Genomic DNA, 25,825 nt, shown 5'->3' on the forward strand with positions numbered 1-25,825 from the left:
AACTGGAAAAAACCTATTAAATAACACCTTCCTACTCCACTACTATAGAATTGTTAAGGAAATGGTTTTGAGTATTGAAATTGTTTAATTTAGATTTAGCTCTTCAAAAGTGCTGTGTTTTTCTAATTGTGATGAGAGTTGTTTGGGACTTTCACTATGACATTAGTGAAGTGAAGTGAATAAAAGGTATCTTTAAAAGTCTTATCTTTTAGTTGTATTGATCCCCACTGTCACTGCTAATCCTTTCAGCAGACTTATTTCTTCCAGTATTTAACATCTGATTGATCAGGTTGGTCCTTTCTTCTGCACAACAATTAAACACTTGTATAATTTCCCAGTGAAGTTTAAGTCAAATACGGTTTTAGGAATTATTGTTTTTAAATTAGAGCATTAACAAAAGCTGGTGTAAGGAAACATAGCATTGAAAGTACAAAGAAAGTCTTACTAGCTGCTAAATAAACAAACACTGAACAATATTTGCTGCTTTATGACATCTAATACTCGTTTTAAAAGTACTCACTTAAAACACTGAAAATTAATCTGATACTCACAGACTGTCAAAGGAGGCAGCTTCAATTTTTTAAGTGGGGGCTGGCCTAAATCCAAACCTGTTGCCACTTGAAAAGAAGTTGAAGACCAAGAAAGTTCAGGTAAAAGAGTCTGGATTTGTTATTTATCTTTCAGAAAAAAGTACAGCAGGATCACAATGGAACTAATATGCCAAGTAGAAAACAGTTTCTTGCATTTTTTAGGTATCTGGTTTCACTTTTTAATTATACATATTTTTCCCATACAGGGCCCTTTCATGTGAATGCGTTGTTTCTTATGGTTCTTATGAATTTGTTCATTTTATTTTGCAGCAGCAGCAAAAAGAAAATGGCTTTGGATATAAAGCCAAATTTATATTTTTTTTATAATTTCTGATAGAAATTGGGTCATTTTCTGTATCCTTATGCATTTACTTTTTTTTTTTAATTACATTTGTGATTAAAATATTTTTAATCCCTTTGCTTGCTTGATGGATCGTAGGGAGCAATTCATCTGACTAGTCACCAGGAATCTGTTTTAGGGAGAGTTCTATTGCTCTGTAGGTTGCACCAAGTGCATTGAGCACCTTTCATTTGCACAGATAGACAAAGGAGGTTTGGGGAGTGGTGTTATTTATTAGTGAATTATGCCCTTCCATATGGCCCATGATATTCAGGAGTGCAGAATGAGAGCTGTGGAGGAATTAAATTTACATTCAATTCATGGACAAAATAATCTCTCTTTTTTTCTCTTATTATCTGTTCTCCTGCCTATGACACAGGTGCAAAATGGACCACCTCGGGTCAGGACTAGATTATAAACAGAAGTTTGAAATTTGAAATTCTGTTGTATGGGTAAATTATGACCATTTCTGACCTGTTGCCAACACGGTGAACAGAAAGAGCGGCCATTTTTCATGTGTATTAGCAGGGAGTATCAGAAGTCCTTGGTTAGAGAGAAATATATGTGGTGGCATTCATGAGATTGAAGACTAAATGAGGAAGCTGAAGTGTTAGAAGAAATGAAAGCAAGCTTTTTCTTTTTCTTCCTTTTTTTTTTTTTTAACTAGAAAGATCCATCTACTCTTGCCCCAAGTTAGTGTGCGATTACTGTTCTGAATACCAGGCACTGCTAATGATCACCAGCATGGAAGAGAGGCATATAGTGATGACCTGTTTCTAGATTTGATGTTATCATAGGTGAACTCCAGCAGCTCAGGTACATGCTATAAACGGTTTATAGTGAAAAATAATAATAAAATTGAGGCAACGAGTTCTCCCACAAAGTTGCATCCAGTGTCATTCTACAAGGTCCTGCAACAAATTGACACTTCCTGAGCTCCTAGTTAGTGATGCAAGCAAGAGTCAAACCTCAGATTTATCCTGGGGGATGTGCAGACTGTGTAGAGTTCAAAGAATTTCCCTAACCTTGAGCTAATTTTTCTAAGCAAGGACAGCACACCCCATTTGCGGATATGAAAGGCTGCTAAAAGTTGTCTGTAACAGCTGAAGTTTGAGTACACTTCCATTTATAGCGTCACACCATAATCATCTCAACATTATATTTTGTTCCAGACTTTTCCTTATACACCTTTAATGTTGGGTTTTGATTTCTGACTGCTGTTATTGTTTGAGAAGAGTCATAATTACTTCCTGCTTTTTGTGCTGAGATTTAATATAAACTACTCTGGCCCCTGTCCCCTACCCCCAAAGGAAGAATATATCTGGAGAGGTGTTCCAGACAAGGTTGTTGAGGTTACTCAGGAACCAATTACATACTAGCCCGAGGGAAACAAATTAAAGAAAAAGGTGCAAGATTCTGTGAAGTAGTCCATATGTAATGTCTAAAAATATCTTAGTCAGGCTTGTACCTTATTGGTTCATTAAAAAAACAATAATGTAATAGCACCTAGCAGCACAGCTGTAATGAAATATTCATTAATATTTCCATTGTAAATCACTTCTAGAGAAACTTATATAAATGAAAGGTTTGTCATTGGTTCCTCACTGGTAAAATAGTAATCCCATTGATTTAAATGCATAGCTACTGCCGTGAACAGGGCAGTGTTAAGTCCCTAACACGTACTGCTATACAGACACTCCCTGTAAACACTACATATAGGTGCTCAGTGTCTGCAAAATCATCCATTAATTAAAAAGCATTAAATGTCCTCAAGAGCAGTCATTACATTTCAAAAGCGTGAATGTGATGCAGCATTAGAATTAAAAACAGTGTTTCATTTCTGTGATAAAAAGGGAGGGATAGTATGCTTGTTTCACATGCTGTTTCACCTTCCTCCCATTTAATTAAACAACGTCTGTTAATTAAAATAATGTAGAATAGAGTGGTATAATTAAAAGTTGCTGCTTTCACTGAATTTTAAAGACATCAAATAACTTGTCCAAATTGTTACTTCATCTGGAAGAGCTTGTTTCCTGTATAGAAGCCTTTATCTATTAAATGATTTGGTGATGCATACTTTACCAGATAATTACTGTCTTCTTAAAGCTGTCACAGCATTGTGCACCTGCATCTAAGAATTCCATTAAAAATAAATAAACCCAGACCCTCTTCTGAATTGATGCTGCATCAAAGGAATATACAGGTATTTTGATATCGTCATTAAATCCCTCTGAATTCTGAGACAAGTCGAATGCTCTAATTGACTCCTATTTACAGTAGATATCTCAATAATGTGTTTCTTCAACTGGGCATCACAAGAGTTTCACTCATGTCTATACTCCCAGCTGAACAGATGTTAATTGTGTTGTTCAGTGATTAAAGTAAGCTAATGTAAGACTTTTACTGCTAAGTGGAGCGGTCTTGTTTTCCTCTCCAACCAATCTACAGCCTGTTTCCTGTCTATCCCTGGAATAAATATTAGCAAATGCTCAGCCATACATTGGTTAGATCAGTTCACTGATCCACTGAAAACTAATCCTACCTATATCTATAAATATATATAATATATGTATATACAATATATAGATATATTTCAGTCACAGACCTGATTGAAAACTATACAAGAGCTCATCCAATTCACTGTGGGTTGAATGGTTGCCGGTGCTGATGCAAGAAATTATACGTCTAATTCTCTTCCTTCAGAGTAACTGTAAGACAAATCTGCCTACTTTGAAAAGCTTGTTATACTGAGGGCTTTCTTTTGAGTATGCTGTAGTAATTTTCCTAACAGACTTTTGACAAGATGCACTCCAATTTGCACTAAAAAGGTACAAGAAAGTTAGCATTTACTGATCTAAAAGTTTTTACCAAAATCCATTAAAACTTATTGGCCAATGTTTTCAGTTATAGCTTAAGGAAATGAAGCTATGCCAAGCCATTTTTTAACGTTTCAAGAGTTCAAGGACCGTCTGGACAATGCTTATAGTCATATGATTTCGTTTTAGGTACTCCTGTGAGGAGCAAGGAGTTAGACTCTATGATCCTTATGGGTCCCTGCCAACTTGAGATATTCTATAATTCTATGATTCTATGATACCAACCTCAGAGTTGTTTTTACAAGGAAAATATTTCAATATATAAATATCAAATGTATTAATGTTGCTAGCATTTTTGTATACTTATTTTACACAGAAATATTTTATATTGTTCTTCGAAATTATCAGCAATGCTCACCAAATCAGAAATAGCAAAAATCTCTTTTTGAGCCAGTATCAACAAACACAGTAATCTAGAATTAGTCATGCCTCTTACACATACATGTGCTTGGTAGAAAAACCAGTTCACAGAACAGGCTTAAGACTTTAATGGTACACTTTGATTCTTATTTCAAAGAATCATAAATTCATAGAATCATTTAAACACCCTTAAGATCATCGAATCCAACTGTTACTCTAACACTACCAAAGCCACCACTGACATCTACCTATCTTTTAAATACCTCCAGGGATGGTGACTCAACCACTTCCCTGGGCAGCCTGTTCCAGTGCTTGACAGCCTTTTTGGTGAAGAAATTTTTCCTAATATCCAATCTAAACCTCCCCTGGTGCAACTTGAGGCCCTTTCCTCTCATCCTATCGCTTGAGCGATAAAGTCTCGCCTCAGCCTGCTTTTCTCCAGGCTAAACAACGCCAGTTCTGTCAGCCACTCCTCATAAGACGTGCTCCAGACTACTCACCAGCTTCGTTGCCCTTCTCTGGACATGCTCCAACACCTCAATGTCTTTCTTGTAGTGAGGGGCCCAAAACTGAACACAATATTCAAGGTGCAGCCTCACCAGTGCTGAGTACAGGGGGACAATCACTTCCCTGGCCCTGCTGGCCACACTATGCCTGATACAGGCCAGGATGCTGTTGGTCTTCTTGGCAACTTGGGCACACTGCCGGCTCATATTCAGCCGTTTGTTGACCAACACACCCAGGTCCTTTTCTGCTGGGCAGTTTTGGAGCCACTCCACCCCAAGCCTGTAGTGCTGCATGGGGTTGTTGTGACCCAAGTGGAGGACCCGGCACTTGGCCTTGTTGAACCTCATACCATTGGCCTCAGCCCATCGGTCCAGCCTGTCCAGATCTGTCTGTAGAGCCTTCCTACCCTCAAGCAGATCAACACATCCACCTAACTTGTTGTCATCTGGAAACTTACTGAGGGTGCACTCGATCCCCTTGTCCAGGTTGTTGATAAAGATATTAAGCAGAACTGGCCCCAATACTGAGCCTGGGGAGACACCACTTGTGACCAGCCACCAATGGTATTTAACGCCATTCACCATAATGCTTTGGACATGGCCATCCAGCCAGTTTTTTACCCAGCAAAGAGTATGCCCGTCCAAGCCATGAGCAGCCAGTTTCTCTAGGGGAAAGCTGTGGGAAACGGTGTCAAAGACTTCATACTGAAGTCCAGGTAAACAACATCCACAGCCTTTCTCTCATTTGCTAAGCATGTCATAGGCTCTGTCTATGACAGTATCCTTGTCATAGAAGGGTATCAGGTTAGTCAAGCAGGACCTGCCTTTCATGAACCCACGCTGACTGGGTCTGATCACCTGGTTGTCCTGCATGTGCCACGTAATGGCACGCAGGATGATCTGCTCCATAATCTTCCCCAGCACCGAGGTCAGACTAACAGGCCTATAGTTCCTCCTTCTGGCCCTTCTTGTATGTGGCCATCACATTTGCTAACCTTTTGTTTCCTTTTAGATTGTTTTGCATTTCAATCTGCATCAAAATAACAATTAATTAAATTTATTAACTCAGATAAATTAAAATAAATTTATTGATACTTAAGTTTACAAGTCTATATCTTGCCAGTCTTTTGAAACCCTCAAACATGTAATTTAGCAACTAACTGCAAAAATTAAACAGTTTTGATAGAAAGTCACACTCTTATAAAACACAAATAAGTTCTTTGTGAAATCATTTGCACTGGTTACATTTACAGTAGAAAGCTCAGAAGTTCTCCTGTCCTTCATTTCTTAGTGCTGGTGGCAACAGCCAGGCACTGTGGTAGCAAAGAAAAAAAATAGCTTCTTTCAAGGGAAGAAATCATTGACACTTGTTAGTTTAGTCTCCTAAGAATAAACTGTACCAGTTATTGTTGCCTCTTTTCTTAATTGTGATATGACAATGTTTGCAAGAGATACATTACTGCTCCAGATATAGTCCTTCCTCTACATACACTGTGAAGACTTCGCAGGACTTGCCTTTCTGCAAACCAGAGAGTATTAGTAGTATGAGATGAAAAGTATATTTAAAAGCAGGCTTAAGCATACTGAGTAATATAACCCTCAGTATTTGTGACTCCAAAAGTGAATGAGTTAACCCAGCTTCAACCTGCCTGAAGCCCATGTTTATCAAAAGAGCGATATGTCAACCTAAAATATCACTGTGACTGCTTTGAAGGCGTGGCCCTAGCAGAAACTGCAATTAATTACTAGGTAGAATTCAGAAATACGTCTTTCTGAGGATATGACATTTTTCTTGCAGAGATTTGGAATCAGAGACAGTTTAAAAAAAAAGTAAGGTAAAAAAACTGAGTTTCCCAAGCTCTGAAGTCGTATGTCACACAAAGATTAAAAGTTTACAGTCATCTCAGCCAGCTGTGATCTTTTGCCTTCCTTCCTGTGTTCTTAGTGGAAACTTAATTATAGAGACATGTCTGATTAGGTCTCTCACTTAATGGGAGATTTTTTTGGACTCATTCTACTTGTGGGAAGACTTCTTGGTTGCCCCATAATGAGCTGTTATATAGTTGTTTAAAAAAGCAACAAAGCACTTGCCTACACTGTCCTTCATAGGTCAATGATTGCTAATGGGATACAGAATCAGACCTTCCTCCAGGTCACCAGTACACAGCTGTCCCAGGTGGGTAGTGATTATGTGTCATTGCAACCTGATTCTTGTTCAGTGTTCTGTCAAAAATGATATTTTTGTGTTCAATCCGTTTCTTAATGGACAGGTGTTACAAACAAATTGGCATTAATTGGCAGCATTGTTGGCGGTCTCAGCGGAAAGCCAAAGGTATGAAATGAACCAGAGGATAAAAGCTGTGATTGCAGAGATGATCTCTAAAGAGACAAATTTTTATATGCTTTGGAGGAGCAGTGTGGAGAGTTTTCAACACGAGCAGCAGCAGCTGTTTCGTAGACAGAAGGCTTGAAGGTCAGCCAGTTCGGTTCACTGGGTCACACCAAAGGACCATCTAGCCAAATAGCTTGTCCCCAGCAGAGACCCTCAAGAGAATACAAGAACAAAGGAAATATGTAGAATTATTTAGAGTGTATTTCCTGCATCTCCTATAATTTCTGGCATAGGGGCTTCCTGAGCCAGAGTTTGTTATACAAATACAGTTTGTCTTTGTTTTTATCCTACTGTATTTTACCTCTAACCTTGCTTCTTATATGAAAAGGACAAGTGAATCGCTGTTTCCTAATCCTTCTCTGTTATTTATGTTTTTACATACCTTTATCATACAATTCCCTCAGCTGCTTCTTTTCCAGTCTAATGAATCTTTGGTTTACTTAATCATTATTTGCATGGAAACCATTCCATACCTTTCAACATTTGCTTTTCCCACAACAGCAAGATCTTAGTTTTGAGTGTTAATCGCCTGTTCATATCCCGTTACAGTATGGGGAAAGTTAATACTGTCTTTCCTCATGTGCATTACTATACATTTATCTACTATATTTTTAGCAGTTCTTTTATCTCTCAGTCATTCAGTACCATGAGCTGCTTCTGCAGCTGTTTCCAGTTTGGTTTTCTTTTTACCATTGTTACTTCTTGTCCGTAGTAAACTTTGTCAGTCTGTTGTTCACCATCTTGTCCAGATCATTAATCAATATGCTGAATGGTATATGTAGCTGTGGGAGTCCACTGATAGTGCCCCTCCACAGTGAAAACTGGTTCTTAACTGATGTGTTTTGATTGATTTTAGCTAATTATTAATTTGTGTGAGCATTTTGCCTTATTTCAGAGCAAATTAGTTAAGAACCTTTTGTGAGGGACAAAAGGTTTTTGGAAACCCAAGTACGCCTTCACAATTGTTTCTCTCATATTAATTAACAGTTTTGGTCAACTCTAAAAGACTTGTGAGGTGTGACCTCTATTTGCAAAAGTTGTATTGACTTGCTTCTTCCTCTGTTTGTTATTTTTAGCCATGTGTTTAGAAGGGGATACATCAAAGGATCTGTCTCAGATTGAAGTGTTAATAAATTATAGGGCAAACTGAACAAAACAAACTACTGGTCCTATGACAGTGTTTTGTTTCTGTGCAATGGTCTTACGCCCTCTTTTGTCCTTAAGAAGATAAAGAGGGGTCAGTCCAACTTTCTGCTCTACTGTAAACTGGTTTGTAAAATATGGCTTAGTAAGAAACAGGCATTTGAAACTTGGACCAGTTTGACTCCTTCATATCCTTTCCCTGTTCTTGGTCATTAATGTTCAGATCATGCAGTAGGGTTTGTACAGGTCCAGAACTCGGTGGGGCATAATTACTCTTTCTAGTGTGTTTTTCAAATACTGCAACTTTGAAATTGTCTGGAGAAGCCACATTTTCTGTAGGAGTTTACATCACTTGTAACAGTTTAGCATTTTGGCAAGAATATTTCTCTAATGTATTATCATAACTTTGAGGTTAATAGATTTTGACCAGGTGGTTTTGGCCATTTTTTCCCCTTCAATTCATGAATCGAATGAATAGCTGTGATGTAGATTTTCTAAAATTCTGATCTTCACTTACATTGAGATTTTTTTTTTCTTTGCCCTGGTATCCTACTAAAGCATTTGATTGAAGTGTAAGGGGCCAAATGGAAACATTAAATTGCAAGAGTGACCCACCCATGAAATTTTTTTTCTGACAAATGCTCTTTAATTCCATAGAGTGTTAGAGAATATTCTTGAACAGCCTGCTAAAAGAAGTACAGCTAATAGTTTACAAGAAAAAGACTGGGGTTTATGTTTAAATTCTCTAGACATTTTCTGTGTCTTGAGAGTTGATGGAAACAACAGGTGAAGGTGCTTCAGGAATTTTTATGTTGCTTTATTTTCTGATTCTTGCATTTAAATTCAGTGATCATATTCAAGCATTTATGTTTGCATGTAATAAGCTACCTTGAGCTTTATTCTTAGTCATTTCAGTTTCTGGACAGGCACGTTAGATTATGTTGATCATTTTCAACTACAGATTGCATGTGATTCTGCCAATTATTTTAATTTTTACAGAATTCTAAAATATGCATCAGCTTCTTCACTATGATATTATTACATTTGTACTAAGCTTTGGAGACACCTTAGCCTTTTGGGGATATTTCTATGAAAGCGAGTTAGTCTACAGACTTGATTGTGAAATATGCATACTGCAACAACACCAGGAGATCTCAATCAAATGAAAACTGGATTGTTCTAGGGATTGCAAATACTCTAAATGAAATTCCTTTCCCCAAAGAGATTGCAGTCTAAAAGATTCTTTAGTGTTGTCAACTCTGGCAATTTCATTACAAATTTTTCATTTACTAGAAAAGTGTGCCTCAATCACTAACTCTCAGTCCCCCTGGTAGAATGTGAAACTCACTATTTTGATTTACTTAAAGCAGTAAATAGAAAGATCAGCCCTTGATGACTGTAAGGAAGAACTTGGGGGGGGGTGGGGCGGGGGGGGAAATTAACCCTAAATCCTTATAAGCAAGGAGAAGAAATAGAAATAGAACAATTCCCAGAATGCTCTTTATTTTGAGTCAGTTTTATGGCTTTTGAACACCTGGGCACCACAGAGCTGAAGTTCGGTCATTCTGTGGTATATTTGCTTTTGTAAGTACTAGTCAGTGCATATTTACAGCTCACATAAAAATAACCAGCTTTTGACTTCCTTCTCTACTGGAAAGTCCTCTGTACAACCTGGGACAAATAATTTTGGTTCAGAGACAGCACAAATGCCTAACTTTGACCTAAATATCTATGACACTGAATCCTTCTCAGCTGCCTCTCAGTAAATAGTATTGCTATCTTTATAAAAGAGTGAAATGCTCAGCTGTCATGGTAGCGCAGAGATATAAGTACCACTAAATTTTCAATTTATAATTTTTATGCATTCAGTGAGAAACTCCTATCTCGTTCTATTGTTTATTTAATAAGCATTTTTTTAAGCTCATAATCATGCTCATAAATCTGAGTTGGTACACTGAGCAGTAGTTTCCAGCATTTTCTAATCTGTTTCAAATTTAATTGATTTTTGCCTGTAAACAGTATTTTGAAATAATTTGCAAACAAAACCAGTTACTGTCTTTTTTGACAATTTGGGCATAGTTCTGTACTTTCAGTCATTGATACAATGATCTAAACCTCTGGATATTATTTCACTAGGAACAACTGCATATTCTGCTGCTGTCTGTCAACTAAGACATATGTCTTTCTGCAGTTTCCTGAATGGTTCAGTGGTTCTGTGGCAACTTTTAAAATTTCATAACTGTCTTCTTTTTATCTTGTTTCATTCTTGGTGCCTTCATGCAATATTTAGTTGCGATACATAAGATGCTACATATATGAGCAGGCTGAACAGTCCGTATGTAAGCTCTAGGTTACGTTTGAGTAGACCCTTTTATCAATAGCTGTATATCCAAGCTAATTCCCTTAACTTAATTTGCATTTGCACACCTTTGATTTAGGGTTATTTTCTTTTGTATGCTGTGGTTACATGAAATTAGTAGATTGTAAAATTTTATATTTTCTCTATTCTGAGATCTGGACATCCCTTACTGCTTAGCTAGTATCAACAATCTTCCCTTTCTAGTGAAAGTGTTTGAAGGAAAACTTCAAAGATGAAATTTCAAAATTCATCAGTCTACTATTAAATAACATGATGGATAAAAGTCACAATGCCCAAATAAGAAACCTGTGTTCTCTAAAGTAGTCTTTACATTAGGATATTCTTTGTGTCTTTTTCTCTGATGATTGTTTGAGACATGTAGAAGAGTTGCACAGACCAAATTAATTTATACCCAAATTGTATTTCATGTTGCATTTAGAGAGAGTTCAGGACATTAATGACTAAAACCAATTTCCTTATTATTGTCAGATATAAATATTAACAAAAATGTAAATATTTTTAATGTTAAGGCAATACTGAAATTAAGTTATAAACATAATATCAAGATAGGTAGCATTCCTTTCTACACGAGTTCTTTTTATTTCTCTACTAAATCCTGAGTTTCTTGAATAGTTTTATTGCTATAATTATTCACTTCTGAGACAAGTATAGCCAGAGATGCATATTCATGTTTTTTTCACTATATTATCTGATAAACTGCACTTACTGATTCTCATTTATTCTGTACAGGCTCCATCATCACCTTCTTCACCCATAGCTAATGAACCAAAATACGAGAAGCGCTGGCTAGACACCTTATCAGTTCCTCTGTCAATGGCTCGAATCTCGAGGTACAAAGCTGGAACAGATAAATTAAGGTTTGTAATCTAAAAGGGGAAGCACTGGGTTAGCTAGCTGTACCTAATATTTTGCTGTGGAGTGTTGGCTATATAAGAATTCTTTGAGTGGAGATATGAAAGTCTTCTTATTAAAAACTATGCAGTCCATCTTCTCTTGAAATTAATGGCATGTATGGCAATTACCAAAGATAAAGTAAAAACAGACAATAAACATGGCTCCTACAAATATGTTTGTATAATCTGTTGCATCTTGGGAATTCAGTTAGCACAGCAGCTCGTACAGAGGTTAAGCTTGGCATTGCTTGAATTAATTTTTAAGGTACTACATTTCATTCCATATCTCTAATAGAATACTTCCGTATTCTCAAATTCTAATATTATCAATTAACTCTCCTTTTTCTTTGCAAATTATAACATAATGCACAATCATCATGACTATGCTGCATATCATTTTCATATTTTCATATTAACAAAATATTTTGGCAAACTACTTGGTACAAAATATTGTATTGTGGATAGTAGAATCTTTTTACATCTCAGAGAGCTAAGTAATGGTTCATAAAGTAGCGGCTCAATAAGATGTCAGAGGTGATTGTCCTGGACTTCAGGAAAGATGAAAATAAAAAGGAAGTTTAATAAAGCTTCAATAAATAATGTGCTTCAGAAAGGTTTAACACATCACAGCATGCATCAGCTTTTTTCTCCAAACACTTCTGTGTGGTAGGACTGCCTCAAATCTATCAGCAGTTGTGGCCAAGTAGTCCACAGTTTTCCATATGTATGGGAACAGGAGTTCATTCGTTATTGCTATTTTCCATTTTCTTTATGGGTTGCCCTATATTTATTTACTTCCAGCTGAAAATATTCTGTTCTGTTCTGTTCTAGTCTAGTCTAGTCTAATTCTTGTTAATGAGGGAATTGGAATCTCTTTTGAAGCATCAGCTATACAGATCACCTGCTACCAGGAGGTACCAGAAATTCATGTGTATACCTTTCTTGATCTATTCCATATTTGTTACCTGTTTCCTGAAAATCATCTGAAAAACATTATTTTTCTAGTAGGACAGTTATGCTGCTTTTAACTTAGACAGTTAGTCGCCTAAATCAGTTGGCAGCTCCTCTCCCAGACCTTGTATTAAAGCATCACAGGTGAATAATAATAAATTATCCAGAAAAGTTGTAGGTTCTTCCACAGTCTTTGTCTGAACTCTTACTTCCATTTTATTTAGTCTCTCATCACTTCCTCCACCACTTTTTTCCTTCCTCCTTCAGCTGACCAGTTCATGTGGCCCAGCCCTTCCCAATCTATCACAGACCTCCAACCATTCAAGGCTTAGAAGCTCTCCTGTGAATTAAGTGTACAAATCTGTATGTGCACATTTAGACCAACTTATCATCAACTTATCATCAATGTTCTTAAATTTAAAGGATAAGTGGAAGAAGGTGGAACTGAGTTCAGTTATCATCCTGATAGTTTGCAGCAGTTTCACTCCTGTTCTGTGCACTCTATGCATTAGATAGAGCAATCCCAAGGGATTCCACTTCCCCAAACAGTAGCACATGCATTTTGAGAATTCTTTGACACAAAAGACCTTCTGATAGTGTACTGGGTCTGGCTAAGGTTGAGTTAATTTTCTTCATAGCAGCCCATATGATGCTGTGGCTTTTTTTGTTGCTGAGCAGTGCTTTCACAACATCAAGGCTTTCTCTTTTTCCTGCTCTGCTCCTACTCAACCAGTAGGTCTGGGGTGGGCAAGAAATTGGGAGGCAATACAACCTGAGCAGTTGACCGGAATTGACCAAAGGGATATTTCATGCCATGTAACAGCAATAAAAACGGAGAAGAGGTGGTTGGGGGGAGCTAACGATTGCTCGGAGACTGGCTGGGCATCATTCTGCTTGAGGGAGATGGTGAGTGGTTGCCTTTGCATCACTTGTTTTGTTGTGGATTGGTTTGTTGTTTTTGTTTCCTCTTCCCTTTGCTTATTAAGCTATCTTTATATCAACCCACAAGCTTTCTGCCTGTTTTTATTCTTTCTGCTGTCCCGCTGGAGAGGTGTGGGGGAATGATTGGCAGTGTGGAGGCTTACCTGCTGGTCCAGGATCAACCCAGCACAGATATATTTTTGTTGTAACGATTGAGGAGCTCAGTGCTTTTGGTTTCAATCTTGGAAAGACATATTCTTCCGTGTTGCATCTTGCTCCCATATATATATATATTTAGTATACACAACACTCCTTTATTACTGGTTTGGTGGGTTTTTTTCCTTTTTGTTGTAAACTCTCTAAAGGAAGATAAAATTGTTCTACAGAGCCTGTCACCTTCCCATGATACTTTAGTTCTACTAAATGCTCCTTGCTTGTTTTGGTAAACCAACAAAAATATCTATATGAGCATTAAAGGAATACCACCTTGAGATTAACTGTGGATGAGGTGTTTCCCGTGTTCTTACTAAAGGTGTTTATTCTTGCCTGAGGGATACCAGATTGCTCTTCTTCTATTCTCTTCTCCTGTGAAGTACAGGTACATATTCTTGCTGTTACCCCACTTGCATCATTTCTTTTACATTTACCCATGTTCATATAAGCGCAAATTACAACATTTGTTTTTAGTAATTGCTCTCTAAAATCACATGTCTACTTTGCGTGAAATAAAACCTACAAGCAATTACAAGTGGTGACATCAGTCTGGATAACAATCCTCCTTTCAACTATATCTACACATCTCTGCTCTCTTTCACATTTCTGCCATCAGTCCAAAGTCATTTGAATGAGTCCATGACAATTTGTCTCAATGTATCATGGATCCTAATGACTAATTTGCTAATTTTTTCATTTTTTGAATATTTACTTGGAACCTATCTGGGTATGTTGGTAGACAGCATGCCTGCTTTTTCAGTATTAAATGAGTCCGTGAGTCTGTGTGTCATCCTTGTAACTTTTTGTCTTCCTCATGTTCTTTGTCATAACTTCGTTTTGTTGCAATTCTTCCTTATATATTATCCTCTCAGTTATCTCAGTTGGTCTTGAGAAGGTGCACTGGCACCAGAACAGCCAGATTGCTTTTTAAGTCTTTGTTGCTGAATTATTGGGAGTATTTTCTGTAGTTTCACATACGCAGCTGTGTGCCTTCTCTTCAGCTAGATGGACTGTATAAAAGACCTTTTCCCCTACTTCCTACCTGAATTAAATTCGGAAGTCTGTATCATTCTTTCCATCAAAATCAGCTCTATCCCTTTGGCTTTTGACATTCCCTCATAACTATGCAATATGATATGGCTTGGGAAAGGATATTGAAGCCTCTATGATTATTCTTCTGTCTGTCCGCTAATAGGTGATGCATACTCTGCGTTTTTCCATTTTCCCTGATAGAAAACCAGGTTTTTCACCTGTGAAATTCTTGCAGTTGGCTACAGCAGACTTAGCATACTTTTGTTACTAAAATCAATCACAGACTGATTGTTTCAATATATAGTATTGTATATTCTGTCTATAGTGTCTGTAAGTCCATCTGCTCTTGCTGTTCTGATGTGGTAAGCTGCTGCCAGCCAGTCTGGATGGCCGCTCTGACCTCATTCACTTTTCTTCTCCGTCATATTCAAGTTTGTTTCATATTTTCAGCATTCTTTTTCTGGTGATGTAAATAATCTCTGACTTTCAGATAACCTTAGGAACAAGAAAAAGATTGCCTGTGGTTAGGTCGAACAGAGTCTGATATGTTGCTGAAGGACATATTTTTGTTGCCTTTATTTTAAAAAATACAGCATATGACTGTGTCTGGCATGTCACCAACCTTCTAAATATTTTTTACTGTTTTTCAATTAGAAACATTATATAGCTAGACTTGTCTGTTTGTTTATAGTATAATTTTAATGTGGTTTAGATCAAATCTAGTCTAATCTAATCAGATTAGCCTATATTACTTTGGTTTTGGTTAAACTATGCAGTTTAAATTCCTCAGTACTGCACTTGAGTAGTCCAGTAACTTTGGCAAAAAAAGGCGTACTTTTAGCTCTTGTGTGGATGGCCAGGAATACCTGTATCTGTTTGATTGCTATTCTTTTTCCATTATAAGAGAAAGGAGTTACCTTTGACTTTCCATTTCATTTGACTTTTCATTTTGTTTTTCCCAGGAAATCTTAAGACTACTGACTTAATGACACAAGAGTATATTTTTCATATATTTTAGATTTTGTCAGCACCATAAGATATTAACAGAAGTGAGAGAGAATGGGATAGAATTTTTACCTTCCTTATGCATGAAGAGGAATGAATGAAAGTACTTCAGAGTGGGACCATTAAGTGTGTTTGTCCATATCACAAAACAAAAGCAAAAAAATCCCCCAGAATATTTTAAAGGAAAGATAAAAAGTGTAGTAGATGTCCTTCCTCCTCTCAATGCAGCGTCTTTCCAGTGATATCTTCAGAAGGTATGAACATAGAAAAGAGACATTGTATTAACAACCGAAATCACCTTTGATTAGCATATCTCATATTGTTGATATGATTAGACTCTATCTGAACATTTCTATGCAGCATGCTGATCAGTCTTCTTGATTAGTTATTAATTCAGTAACTTATTTATTCACTTGCCTTTATAGTATAGCACCACTACTTCTATCATTCTACACACCTCACCATCCATCAATGTCATTTTTCACTGCAAGAGCTAAGGTGATATGTACAGTGAGAACTCTGTTCCTGTCAATACCCTTAATTGCTAGCTGGTAATGGAAACATTTTTTGACTGTTGAGGGTAGAGTTGGTCACTAAATGTGATGTAAATTTAACAGAGAAATAATGAGATCGGTAGTTCTTACGCAAAGGAATTTGTAGTTCATGGCATAGTTTGGGGTGTTTTTATTTTTCAGATAGAAAAGTGAAGATAAGTAGTCTAGAAAATGGAGAAAGTAGTTCATTCATTTATAATCTTTCATTTTTATTCCACAATGTCTAAATCCTTATTTGGAAAAATGTGTAAATAAGCATTTTTCAGTCCTTACAGCAGATGCTTGAAGTACTATATAGTCATTTTTTGCTGTATTGACTGCAGCTTTAAGTGAAGGTACAATACCTATAACCTCTTGAACGTTATGAGTTTAGAGACTGAAAAAAAAAATTGCTTATTTGGAAGATGGAAATTAAATTGAAGAAATGAGTGGACTGGAAGTAATTCAGTAGCTGTGAGCCCATGTAGCTATGATCCCAATTACAAAACAACTTAATTAGATTAGTTATTTTCTATTTCTTGGTATTGTGGCCGTTGCAATTACTACAGAATATTGTGTTATTATTTTTGAATGGGATTTTTTGTTTGTTTTTTTTTCTTTTTAGTTGGCTCACTGGTTTCTTAAGAGAATCTTTCTGAAGGATTCTGTTTTCCATTTTAACATTTCAGTGAGTTAACAAAATGCCTTTAATTAGATAAATAATTTGGAAAGTAAGAAATTGAATAAAACATATTGAGAAAGGTATAGGAGTTAAACACAATCTCTCCGAGTTACAAAAACTGAATAAGTATTTCTCACAGTTTCCAGCAATGATTATTTTGAACATGAGAGTAAGAAGAACAAGTATGTACCTAAAAGATATCACAGTCAAACATATGGAGCCACAGGCTGGGAGACAGTGGCAGAAGGATTAACATCTGATAAAATGTAAGATGAAAAAAAAATATATAGGTTTGGAGGGATACTATTAACAGTGTTTCTTAAGGGCTATTTGATGATTCAGAAAACAGTACGCTAATTAAAATCATTGGTGACACAGAATCAGCATCATCAGTACAGAAAAGGAGCACGATATGTTATGAATGGATGGAACTATTGGAAATGAGATGCAACACAATATTACGAAGTGCTGGGGAATTACATTAAGGATTGTTACTACAGCAAAAAGAACTATGTGAAATAGTTTTTCACGGGAGCCTAGTGAACCTTTTTGTAGATGGCAGCAGAGGAAGGCAAGGACTGAGTAATTAGGCAATTAGCCAGAGAATAGCTCTGAAACACTGCTATCCTGCAGACCTACAAAGGAGAAATACATCTTTTAGAGTATAGCAGGAGAAACACTTCCCAGATGTAAGAAGCATTAAAACCATTATACTAACGTTGCTAAGGCCCCATCTAGAATCTATGTACAATTCTGGTTATTCAAATTAAACCATAAAATTTTCTATTGGAAATTCTCTCTTTTCTCGAAAGGTATTTTTAGCTGTAGTATTTTAGGATTTGGCAACTGGGGTTTCCCTTGGCACTTAAGGAATTTCAACTTTTTTTTTCCATTCTGCATAGAGTTGGAAAGTGACGTTTGTTTTCAATGGCATATAGACCTGATAGCCTCGTAATAAAATTGATATATTTCACTGTGGGCGATGTGATTAGTGATTTCCACCATACATATTGATTTTTTGACTATAGTTGCAAAGTACTAAAGCTAGCTTGGCATCTGTATGGGAGTCCAGTCTGTAATCTCTTCTGAATTTGTTCATCTTCAGAGCACTTCAGAAAGCACTTTGTTATGTCTTTAGGAATATGAGGCACAGGAAAACTTACATTGTTCAGGTGATATGTAAAAAGAATAAGGCGTGAAGTCAGTGGATTTTTTTTTTAAATTGTGCTATATAGTTTTTTAAAGACTGGCTGAAAACTGCTATGTGTGTTTTTCTTTAAAAGCATAATTGAAATAAATGTTTCCAGTACGTTCGTCACAATTCTGCTCAAGCAGCGAGACATTCTGGAAATCAATATCAAGGGATCAGGTAAATGCAGTCTACAGAATATAAAGAGAAAGATGCCCAAGAAGCGACCAGGCATTCTGCAGATCTGCCTGCAATGAGAGACTGACTTAGTCTTGGCTAGAATAAGCTGGTAAATCAGAGAAAAATCAAGGTATAGACAGGAAAAACAAGCTAGGCAGGAGCTATACCACACAGTTATAATAAAAGATCAGCACTGAATATTGATTATTACAGACTGGGACTGCTTTAGTACCTGTTCCTTATGTGAGAAGTGATGTAAAATATTTTGGCCAGAAATAAAACACACTTTTGGATGCAATAAACTTGCAGTCTGAAAGTGTATCAAAAATCCATGACATGAAAACTAAGGAGATTTCTTTGCACTCTAGACCAATATATTCACATGCTAAAATGCATCCCGTTAATTCTGGTCAGTAGCGTGAAGCCAACATAAGGAGAGTAAGCTAGTTTGTTTCTTGAGTCTTCCGCCTCACAATATTTAGCTTCTGGTTTTAAAATCTGTGCTGCAACTAAGTCCACAGGCAAAAAAGAAGCACTTGCATTCTTTTCAGCATGCGTGTACTCAGGAACCATTTCTACTTTCCCCCAAAGATGATGTGTTGCTCTGGAAAATTGATGTGACACCTCTTCACTCTTTTTTGCTCTAGTAAATAGCATCCCTTAGAAGACAGAATGGTGGATCACACCATGCCATATTGCCAGCAAGCAGAAGAAAAGGCAAAATAAATCCTGTCCCCCACAAAGAGATAAACAGATTATTACTCTCAAGGAATTATTCATATCAATATTACCACTGAGTCCAAAGAATTATTACTATTTGTTTGTTTGTTTCTGGAGAAGTTGAGACTTATTTTGTCTTTTCCTGTGCTTGCTGACAACATACTAAATTCTAATCCACCAGGATTAGCTCAGCAAGACTCTACCCCCAGATGTCTTCAATAAATGCCTTAGGATAAATAGCCTTGAGTTTCTGCAGCAGACCTGCTTTGACACCAAAATAGAAAAAAAAAAATTCAGGAGCAAGCTGAACATGTTGAAGTCTGTGATGCTCATTACTTAGTTTCTCACTGTTGTTTTGCAAAATATCTATCTGTTCAAGAAATACATATTTTCAGTGGAGTGCTATGGGGAAAAAACTGATTTGCATTGTGTTATGTATCAATAATAATTATTTGGTCAAGCTATATTGCTCTTCCTTCTGAATGCAGAAGGTATTTAGATTTCAAAGAAATCCACCACATTGCTAAGTGTAGATCAAGCACGTGGACATCTTTTTTTCCTCAGCAAACAAGTCTGAATTTCATATACACTATGAATTGGATAATTAATTAGTGTAGAGAGCTGAACATCTTGAAGAAGTAGTCTTTTGCATATAATTTAAACGTAATGACCCTGATGATCTCTGTAGTCATGACAGAGATTTATTGTCATAAGATATAGACTCTCCTTTTGTCAAAAGCCTTACAGAGCTTGAGCCTGAACCTGAACCGGCATTACAGTGGCTGGTAATCCAATAATTATTATCCAAATACAGATTTTGTTAGCCATCTTATGTGTGTCAAAAAATTCCTAGAGACACCTGTGCGTTATGTTGGAGATTGAAGCCATTGACATATCAAATCAGCTCTGCAGACATCGTTAAGATAAATCTAGTCTTCCTATAGGGGATACTGTGAAATACAATTGGGTGATTTTTTTATTTAAAATTTTAACTTCTCCCACACACTTCCATTGTGCTTAAGGAGCAATTAGAAAATAACACGCATCTTTATTATCCTAGTGATTAAAATAAATTGTAAGTACTTGCATTAAGACTTTTTGAAAATACAGCTGAAGAGTTTTTAACGTTGATAATTATTTTGCCAGTGCAATCAATAAGATGATGAAACCCATCTTGTTTGATTTGCTAATTTATATTTACTAATATTTTCTTGTACTTCCAGAGCAGAATTAGCATGTGACTTTTATGCTCTGAATGCACTCTGATGTGGTGCTGCGGGCCATGATTTAGTGGAGGACTTGGCAGTGCTAGGTTAACGGTTAGACTTGATATTAAAGGTCTCTTCCAACCGTAACATTTCTACGATTCTCTGATTCTAAAAAGACATCTGCACGTTGCTAACTTAAGGCAGAATAAAATTCCACCTAAATTCTGTGGGACTATTCACATGCTTAAAATCTTTGTGGGATTGGAGTTTAATGGATGAGATTCATCTCACATTACTGTAGATGTCTAATAGTCCTTCACCTATGAATTTGCTAAATCCCTGGACTCACCTTGGAGTCAATAGACAGAGCTAAGCATCTCCAGAGAATGATCCAGCTCACCTATCTTGTGCACTTGCTTATGATGTAACAAAATAGCTCCTAAGTTTAGCATGACTCATTTATAGAATCGTCAAATAATTCAGGCTGGAAAGGATCCTGGAAGTCACCTAGTCCAGCTCCCTGCTCAAAGCATGTCTAATCAGGTCATGTTGCTGAGGGCCGTCTGAGGGCCGTCTCTTGTCAATTCTTGTCAATTCCCAGGACGGAGATTCCACAACCTCCCTGGGCAACCTGTGCCAGTATTTGATCACATTCATGGGGAAAACAAAACAAGAATCTAATGTTGAATTGAAATTGGCCATGTTCCAGCTTGTGTCTGCTGCCTGTCACCCATGTATTTAGGCAACAGAACTTCTGTATTTAGGCACCCATGTATTTAGGCAACAGAACTTCGTATGCTTGAATAGGGTGAAATACATCTCACCTGAATTGCCACTAACTAATAATTGTGCTGGAATTATAAAACACGTATTAATAAGTTTACATACATTCCATTCTCCAGCCCATCATAGTGACCAGTCCTACTATACATTCTGCACTCGAGAGGACAGTAGCCCACTGATACTGCATAGAGCTTTCAGTCATCCAAACTGCTCCTGTTTTCCAGCAAGACTCCTCCACCTCTTTCTTCCATACAAACAAAGCTTGCTGAGACTGAAATTCCTCAGATTTTTCTGCCTGCAGCAAAGCCAGATACCTCACACCTGCATCCTACTCTCTTTTCACTTTCAGCTGACAATGTTACCCTCGTTCTTTCTGCTCAACAACGCCAGCGTAACCATTTGTGTGACTTTATGGGGAACAGGATAAGAGTTCTCATTAATACTAAAACTGTCCCCTCTCCCGCTATCCTTTTCTTCTGCACAAGTTGTTACAAATCCAATGGAATAAAGCTGGAAGATGCTTCTTCTACCACATCAGTATCTGTAGAAGCATAATACCTGTGTGTTACTTCAGTTATCTTACTTTGGTACTCCAAGTTTAATACAAAATTAAACAAAGTTACAGTACTGGAAGCAAAACGTTCACAAAAGACCAAACATGAAGTTAAATCCAAGTTTATATTTAATACTTTAATATCTTTCTACCTACATAGTTTCTCTTAATAGTCCCATTATATAAGCAAATTTGAACATTTTTTTAATATATGAGGCTGTATTTCATTTGCAATACAAAACTTCATTATTTTTTAACACAGAATTTCAAAGAGATTAAGTAATTCAGATAATTCTTTTGGGAGAATTTCCATTCAGGTCCATCCATAGTCCACAAAGCTTCAGGCTGAATAGAAATTCTAGCAAGAGGGCCATATAGTAATACAAACAAGCCACTAGAAAATACTGCAAGCAAAGCAATAAAAACTGAAGTCAGACATCAAAAAATCATACAGCCAGGAGGGAAGACTGACTTAGGACATAGGAAGATGCAAAGCTGATCAAATCTGTCTGTATCAGCATGATAGTAAACTTCAGATAAAACAGCTGCTGTCTGACAAGCATGTAGGTTTTTATTAAGGAAATACAATAAAACGTTGAGATAAGTCTAACGGGAAGATGGTTTCACATGCTACAGGTACTGAAAATCTCAAAATATCTTTTGCTGAAATTCTTAGCCTCCAATAAAGTAAAAATTCAGCTTTTCCCATTCCAGCTGACACTGAAAATACATTTTCTCTTAGAGAAGTCTTTGGATTTAACACACCTCTAATAGCTAACTACTTGGTATTGCAAATCTCCCAGTGGCCATTTTATGCTTAATTAATATTAAATAATATTAATTGTTGAAAAGCGTCAATGTCAGGAAGAGAACTTAAGTCTCCCAATGCCTATCTGTTATTCTGACTACCATTCTCACAAAGACAGTGTTTATTTTACTAAAATAAATAAATGCAGTAAACAAAAGCCCAAAGAGACCAGGATTGCAGGTTCATTCATCATTTCACCGTGAAAGTGAGATAGAAAGAGGCTGAATATAGAAAACTGCCTCGTGCCCCTTAGTGGAAATGCTTGCAGGAAACAAAAATTACAGATCGGGAGACAAGTCTGAAAATAAGAAATGAGATGGTAAGTCAGCCCAAATATCTAGAATGTAGGAAAAGCAAACTTGCATTTCTGCTTCTAGTTGGAATAGTCAGTGCAGTAACAGCAACAGTAGAAGAGATGGTAATTTCCTCTAACTGTGTTTTGAAATGGGCTTGCAGCCTCAGAGAAAGAAGGAAAAAAAAAACCAAGACATGTCATCTTATTTTGTGGTGCTGAGATGACTTCGTAGCATCTTGTGACCTCTCAAACTTACTGCTTGGTACTGCAGCACCTCTCCTCTGAGGACAGGTTGAGAGAGTTGGGGCTGTTCAGCCTGGAGAAGAGAAGGCTCTGGGGAGACCTTACAGTGGCCTTTCAGTACCTAAAGGGGCCTACAGGAGAGCTGGGGAAGGACCTTTTTACAAGGGCATGTAGTGATAGGATGAGGAGGAATGGCTTCAAACTGAAAGAAGGTAGATTTAGATTAGATATTAGGAAGAAATTTTTTACTCTGAGGGTGGTAGGACACTGGAACAGGTTGCCCAGTTGTGAGTGCCCGATCCCTGGAGTTGTTCAAGGCCAGGTTGAATGGGGCTTTGAGCAACCTGGTCTAGTGGGAGGTATCCCTGCCCGTGGCAGGGGGGGTGGAACTCAATGATCTTCAAGGTCCCTTCCAACTCTAACCGTTCTATGATTCTATGGAAAGCTCATCCTTGTCAGGAATAGGTATTTAGTTGTGCCTGTTTATTTTTTTTCTTTTCTGTCTTTTGAGGAAATGGAGGAAAGCATGGTATTTAAACCTCTAGAATTTATTTTCCCCTGAATTCCAGTGATGTCTTGGTCCTTGCATTGATTGTTTCACTTAAAACAAAAACAAAAGCCTCAGCATTCATTTTGTTAAGCTTTTATTTTTACTTTGGATATCTGTTTTGACTTGTAGCATTATATACACAATGTTTTCCAGACCACAGTGTGGTACATGTAACAATATATTATGGGATCTGTAGAGGGAAACTATAGTAACTGAAGGCAAGAAATAATCATAGTCAAGTAAGGCTGAGAGCAAAATCACTCTCTTAGTAGCACAAGCTTTATGGCTGGCATCTGTAAACTTTGAAAAACCCTGGCTCTTTCTTTTCCTATTTCATTTAATTCACTGAGCTTCTTTCTGGTAAAACTAGCTTTCTGCCTGAGTCAGCACTGTCAGCCCTGCCCCAGTGGTGACCCAAAGGTCGCGGTCCCCTGTGCCTGGAAGTTTGACCGCCTCTGGCACATCAGAAGCCTTGAACGAGACAGAGCTCCTGGGGAAGGATGTCCTGGAGTCATTCTGCAGGGGCAAGGGAACAGCTCTGCAGGAAAGGGCTTGGGGATCCTGGCGGACACCACACTGAGCATGAGTCAGCTGTACGCTCCTTGGGTGATGAAGGGTGACCACACAGGCGGCTGCATTAGTAATAGCGTAGTCAGCAGGTCAAGAAAAGTGATTATTCTCCTCTACTTTGCATTCCTGAAGCCGCATCTGAAATACCTGCATCTAAAATACTGTGTCCAGTTTCGGTCTTCCTGTGGAAAAGAGATCTGTATTTTAAACCCGTTAGTGAGGAGGCTGGACTAGAGGACTTGCAGGATTCCTCACACCCTATTTGATTCTGTGCAAATATCCTGTCAGGGATGTGTTCAGATTTCTAGATGCATTTGTTTGAATCTTGTTGTCTGTCATAACTGATGACCGTGTTTTAATAAGGTAAAAGACAACAGGAATTTTAGTGTAATCTGCGCTATTGCCAGCACCGCGTTTCAAATTACAAAAGATTGCTTATTTTTTATAATAAAGCTTGTTATTTTTTTATGTCGATTGCCCATGTTGGTTGCATTAGTTGTTAGCTTAGGAGTTGCCTTCTGTGATCTTCCATCAGCCACTTGTATAACTTTGTGCCGTTTGGATAATGCATTCACATTGCGTGCCTTTATGCATCTCCTGAAGCTGAGTTAGTATGTAGGCACCTTGTGGATTCAGTGGAGAGCACCTACTGTTTCTTGGCTCTGTTAAGTGCTCTGGATTGTCCTCTCCGTCTGTCTAAGGCTTCTAGCATCTTAGCTTTGATATTTGAATTGATATCTAAGTTAGGCATTGTGAATGGCTTCTCTTCACTAGACCAAATTAAGTCTGTTTCCATGCTCCACTGTGTGTCAGTGCACAGGGGATGACAGATCTTCCCTGTCTCAGTGGGATATTGAAGAGATCATACCATAAATCATTCCATTACAGCACTTAGGTAAAAGGAACAGTACGCTTGAGAGGTGATTATTTCACTCAGTTTACTTGAAGACAATAAAGGGATTTGTTTTGACCTTTTCTTTCCTTCTGAAGAGGTGAAACAGATTACTGAAAGGAAAGTGACACAGAATTGTGCCATTGCCATCAGGTTTTTGTAGTTACGATGATAATTCAATCATGAAAGGAAAACAAGGGAATCAGCCGACATATCAAGTCTTCAGACCAAGAACGTTATTTTTGCGAACAGCAAGTATAATGCTTTACAACTCTTTTAACAGTAAAGTATATCAGTGTATATATATGTCTATTAGGATAATTTGTCTTGTTAATATTGTGTGTAATGTGTATTTTATATGACCTTCTTTAGCAACTATATAGAGTTCAGTACTCGTGTTCACCATCAAACTCCCTACAAATGACAAATGTTAGGTTAATAGCTTTTTCAGTAAGTCATGAATGAGTAACTGCCTATTAACCTCTATGTGTCATTTTGAATGCTCATGTTGACATAGATCATAAATTAAGCAGTAGAAGACTTCACCTTAGATTAGAGAATCCCAGGAAAAGCCAGCAACTTCATAAAGCAGTATCCTTGATTCAGTAGTTTGCTTTCTTCTAGGTTAGTACCAAAAAGAAAGCAATATAGCATATAAGTATAAATGTCTAATTTGTAAATGTAGATGGTAGCAGTGATAGTCTCCAAACTATATACAAAACCAACATATGCACAATTATTCAGATAATTATAATTGTCTTTCACAATATTATATGACTAAAATCTAATTCTCATTACACTCATGGGCACTTAAGTAGTCTGTGGAGCTTTCTGAAGTTTAGTTGCTGAAACCATTGCATGTCACATGTTTCAAATGCAGACCAGTGTACTTTCATGCCACTACTTAATGAACTTTTGTTGTTCCTATTGAAAAGTCTCATAGTTAAAAAAGCATATCCCATCAGCGTCCAAATGTGGGGGATTTCAGAGGAACATAAACAGTGCCTAACTTACTGC

The 25,825-nt window shown here is 37.2% G+C and overlaps 1 protein-coding gene across 1 annotated transcript in view; it reads left to right on the top strand.

The window, feature by feature from the left end:
- The window catches only part of SNTG2 (syntrophin, gamma 2), a 183,847-nt gene that overhangs the window by 84,359 nt on the left and 73,663 nt on the right, over positions 1 to 25,825 (top strand). The window contains exon 9 of the mRNA XM_009887927.1: positions 11,317 to 11,444. Within this exon, the coding sequence (XP_009886229.1) occupies positions 11,317 to 11,444 (128 nt within the window). The remainder of the gene's footprint in view (positions 1 to 11,316; positions 11,445 to 25,825) is intronic.

The sequence above is a fragment of the Charadrius vociferus genome, unplaced genomic scaffold (genome assembly GCF_000708025.1).
Source record: "Charadrius vociferus isolate BGI_N301 unplaced genomic scaffold, ASM70802v2 scaffold156, whole genome shotgun sequence".
Taxonomy (NCBI): Eukaryota; Metazoa; Chordata; class Aves; order Charadriiformes; family Charadriidae; genus Charadrius; species Charadrius vociferus.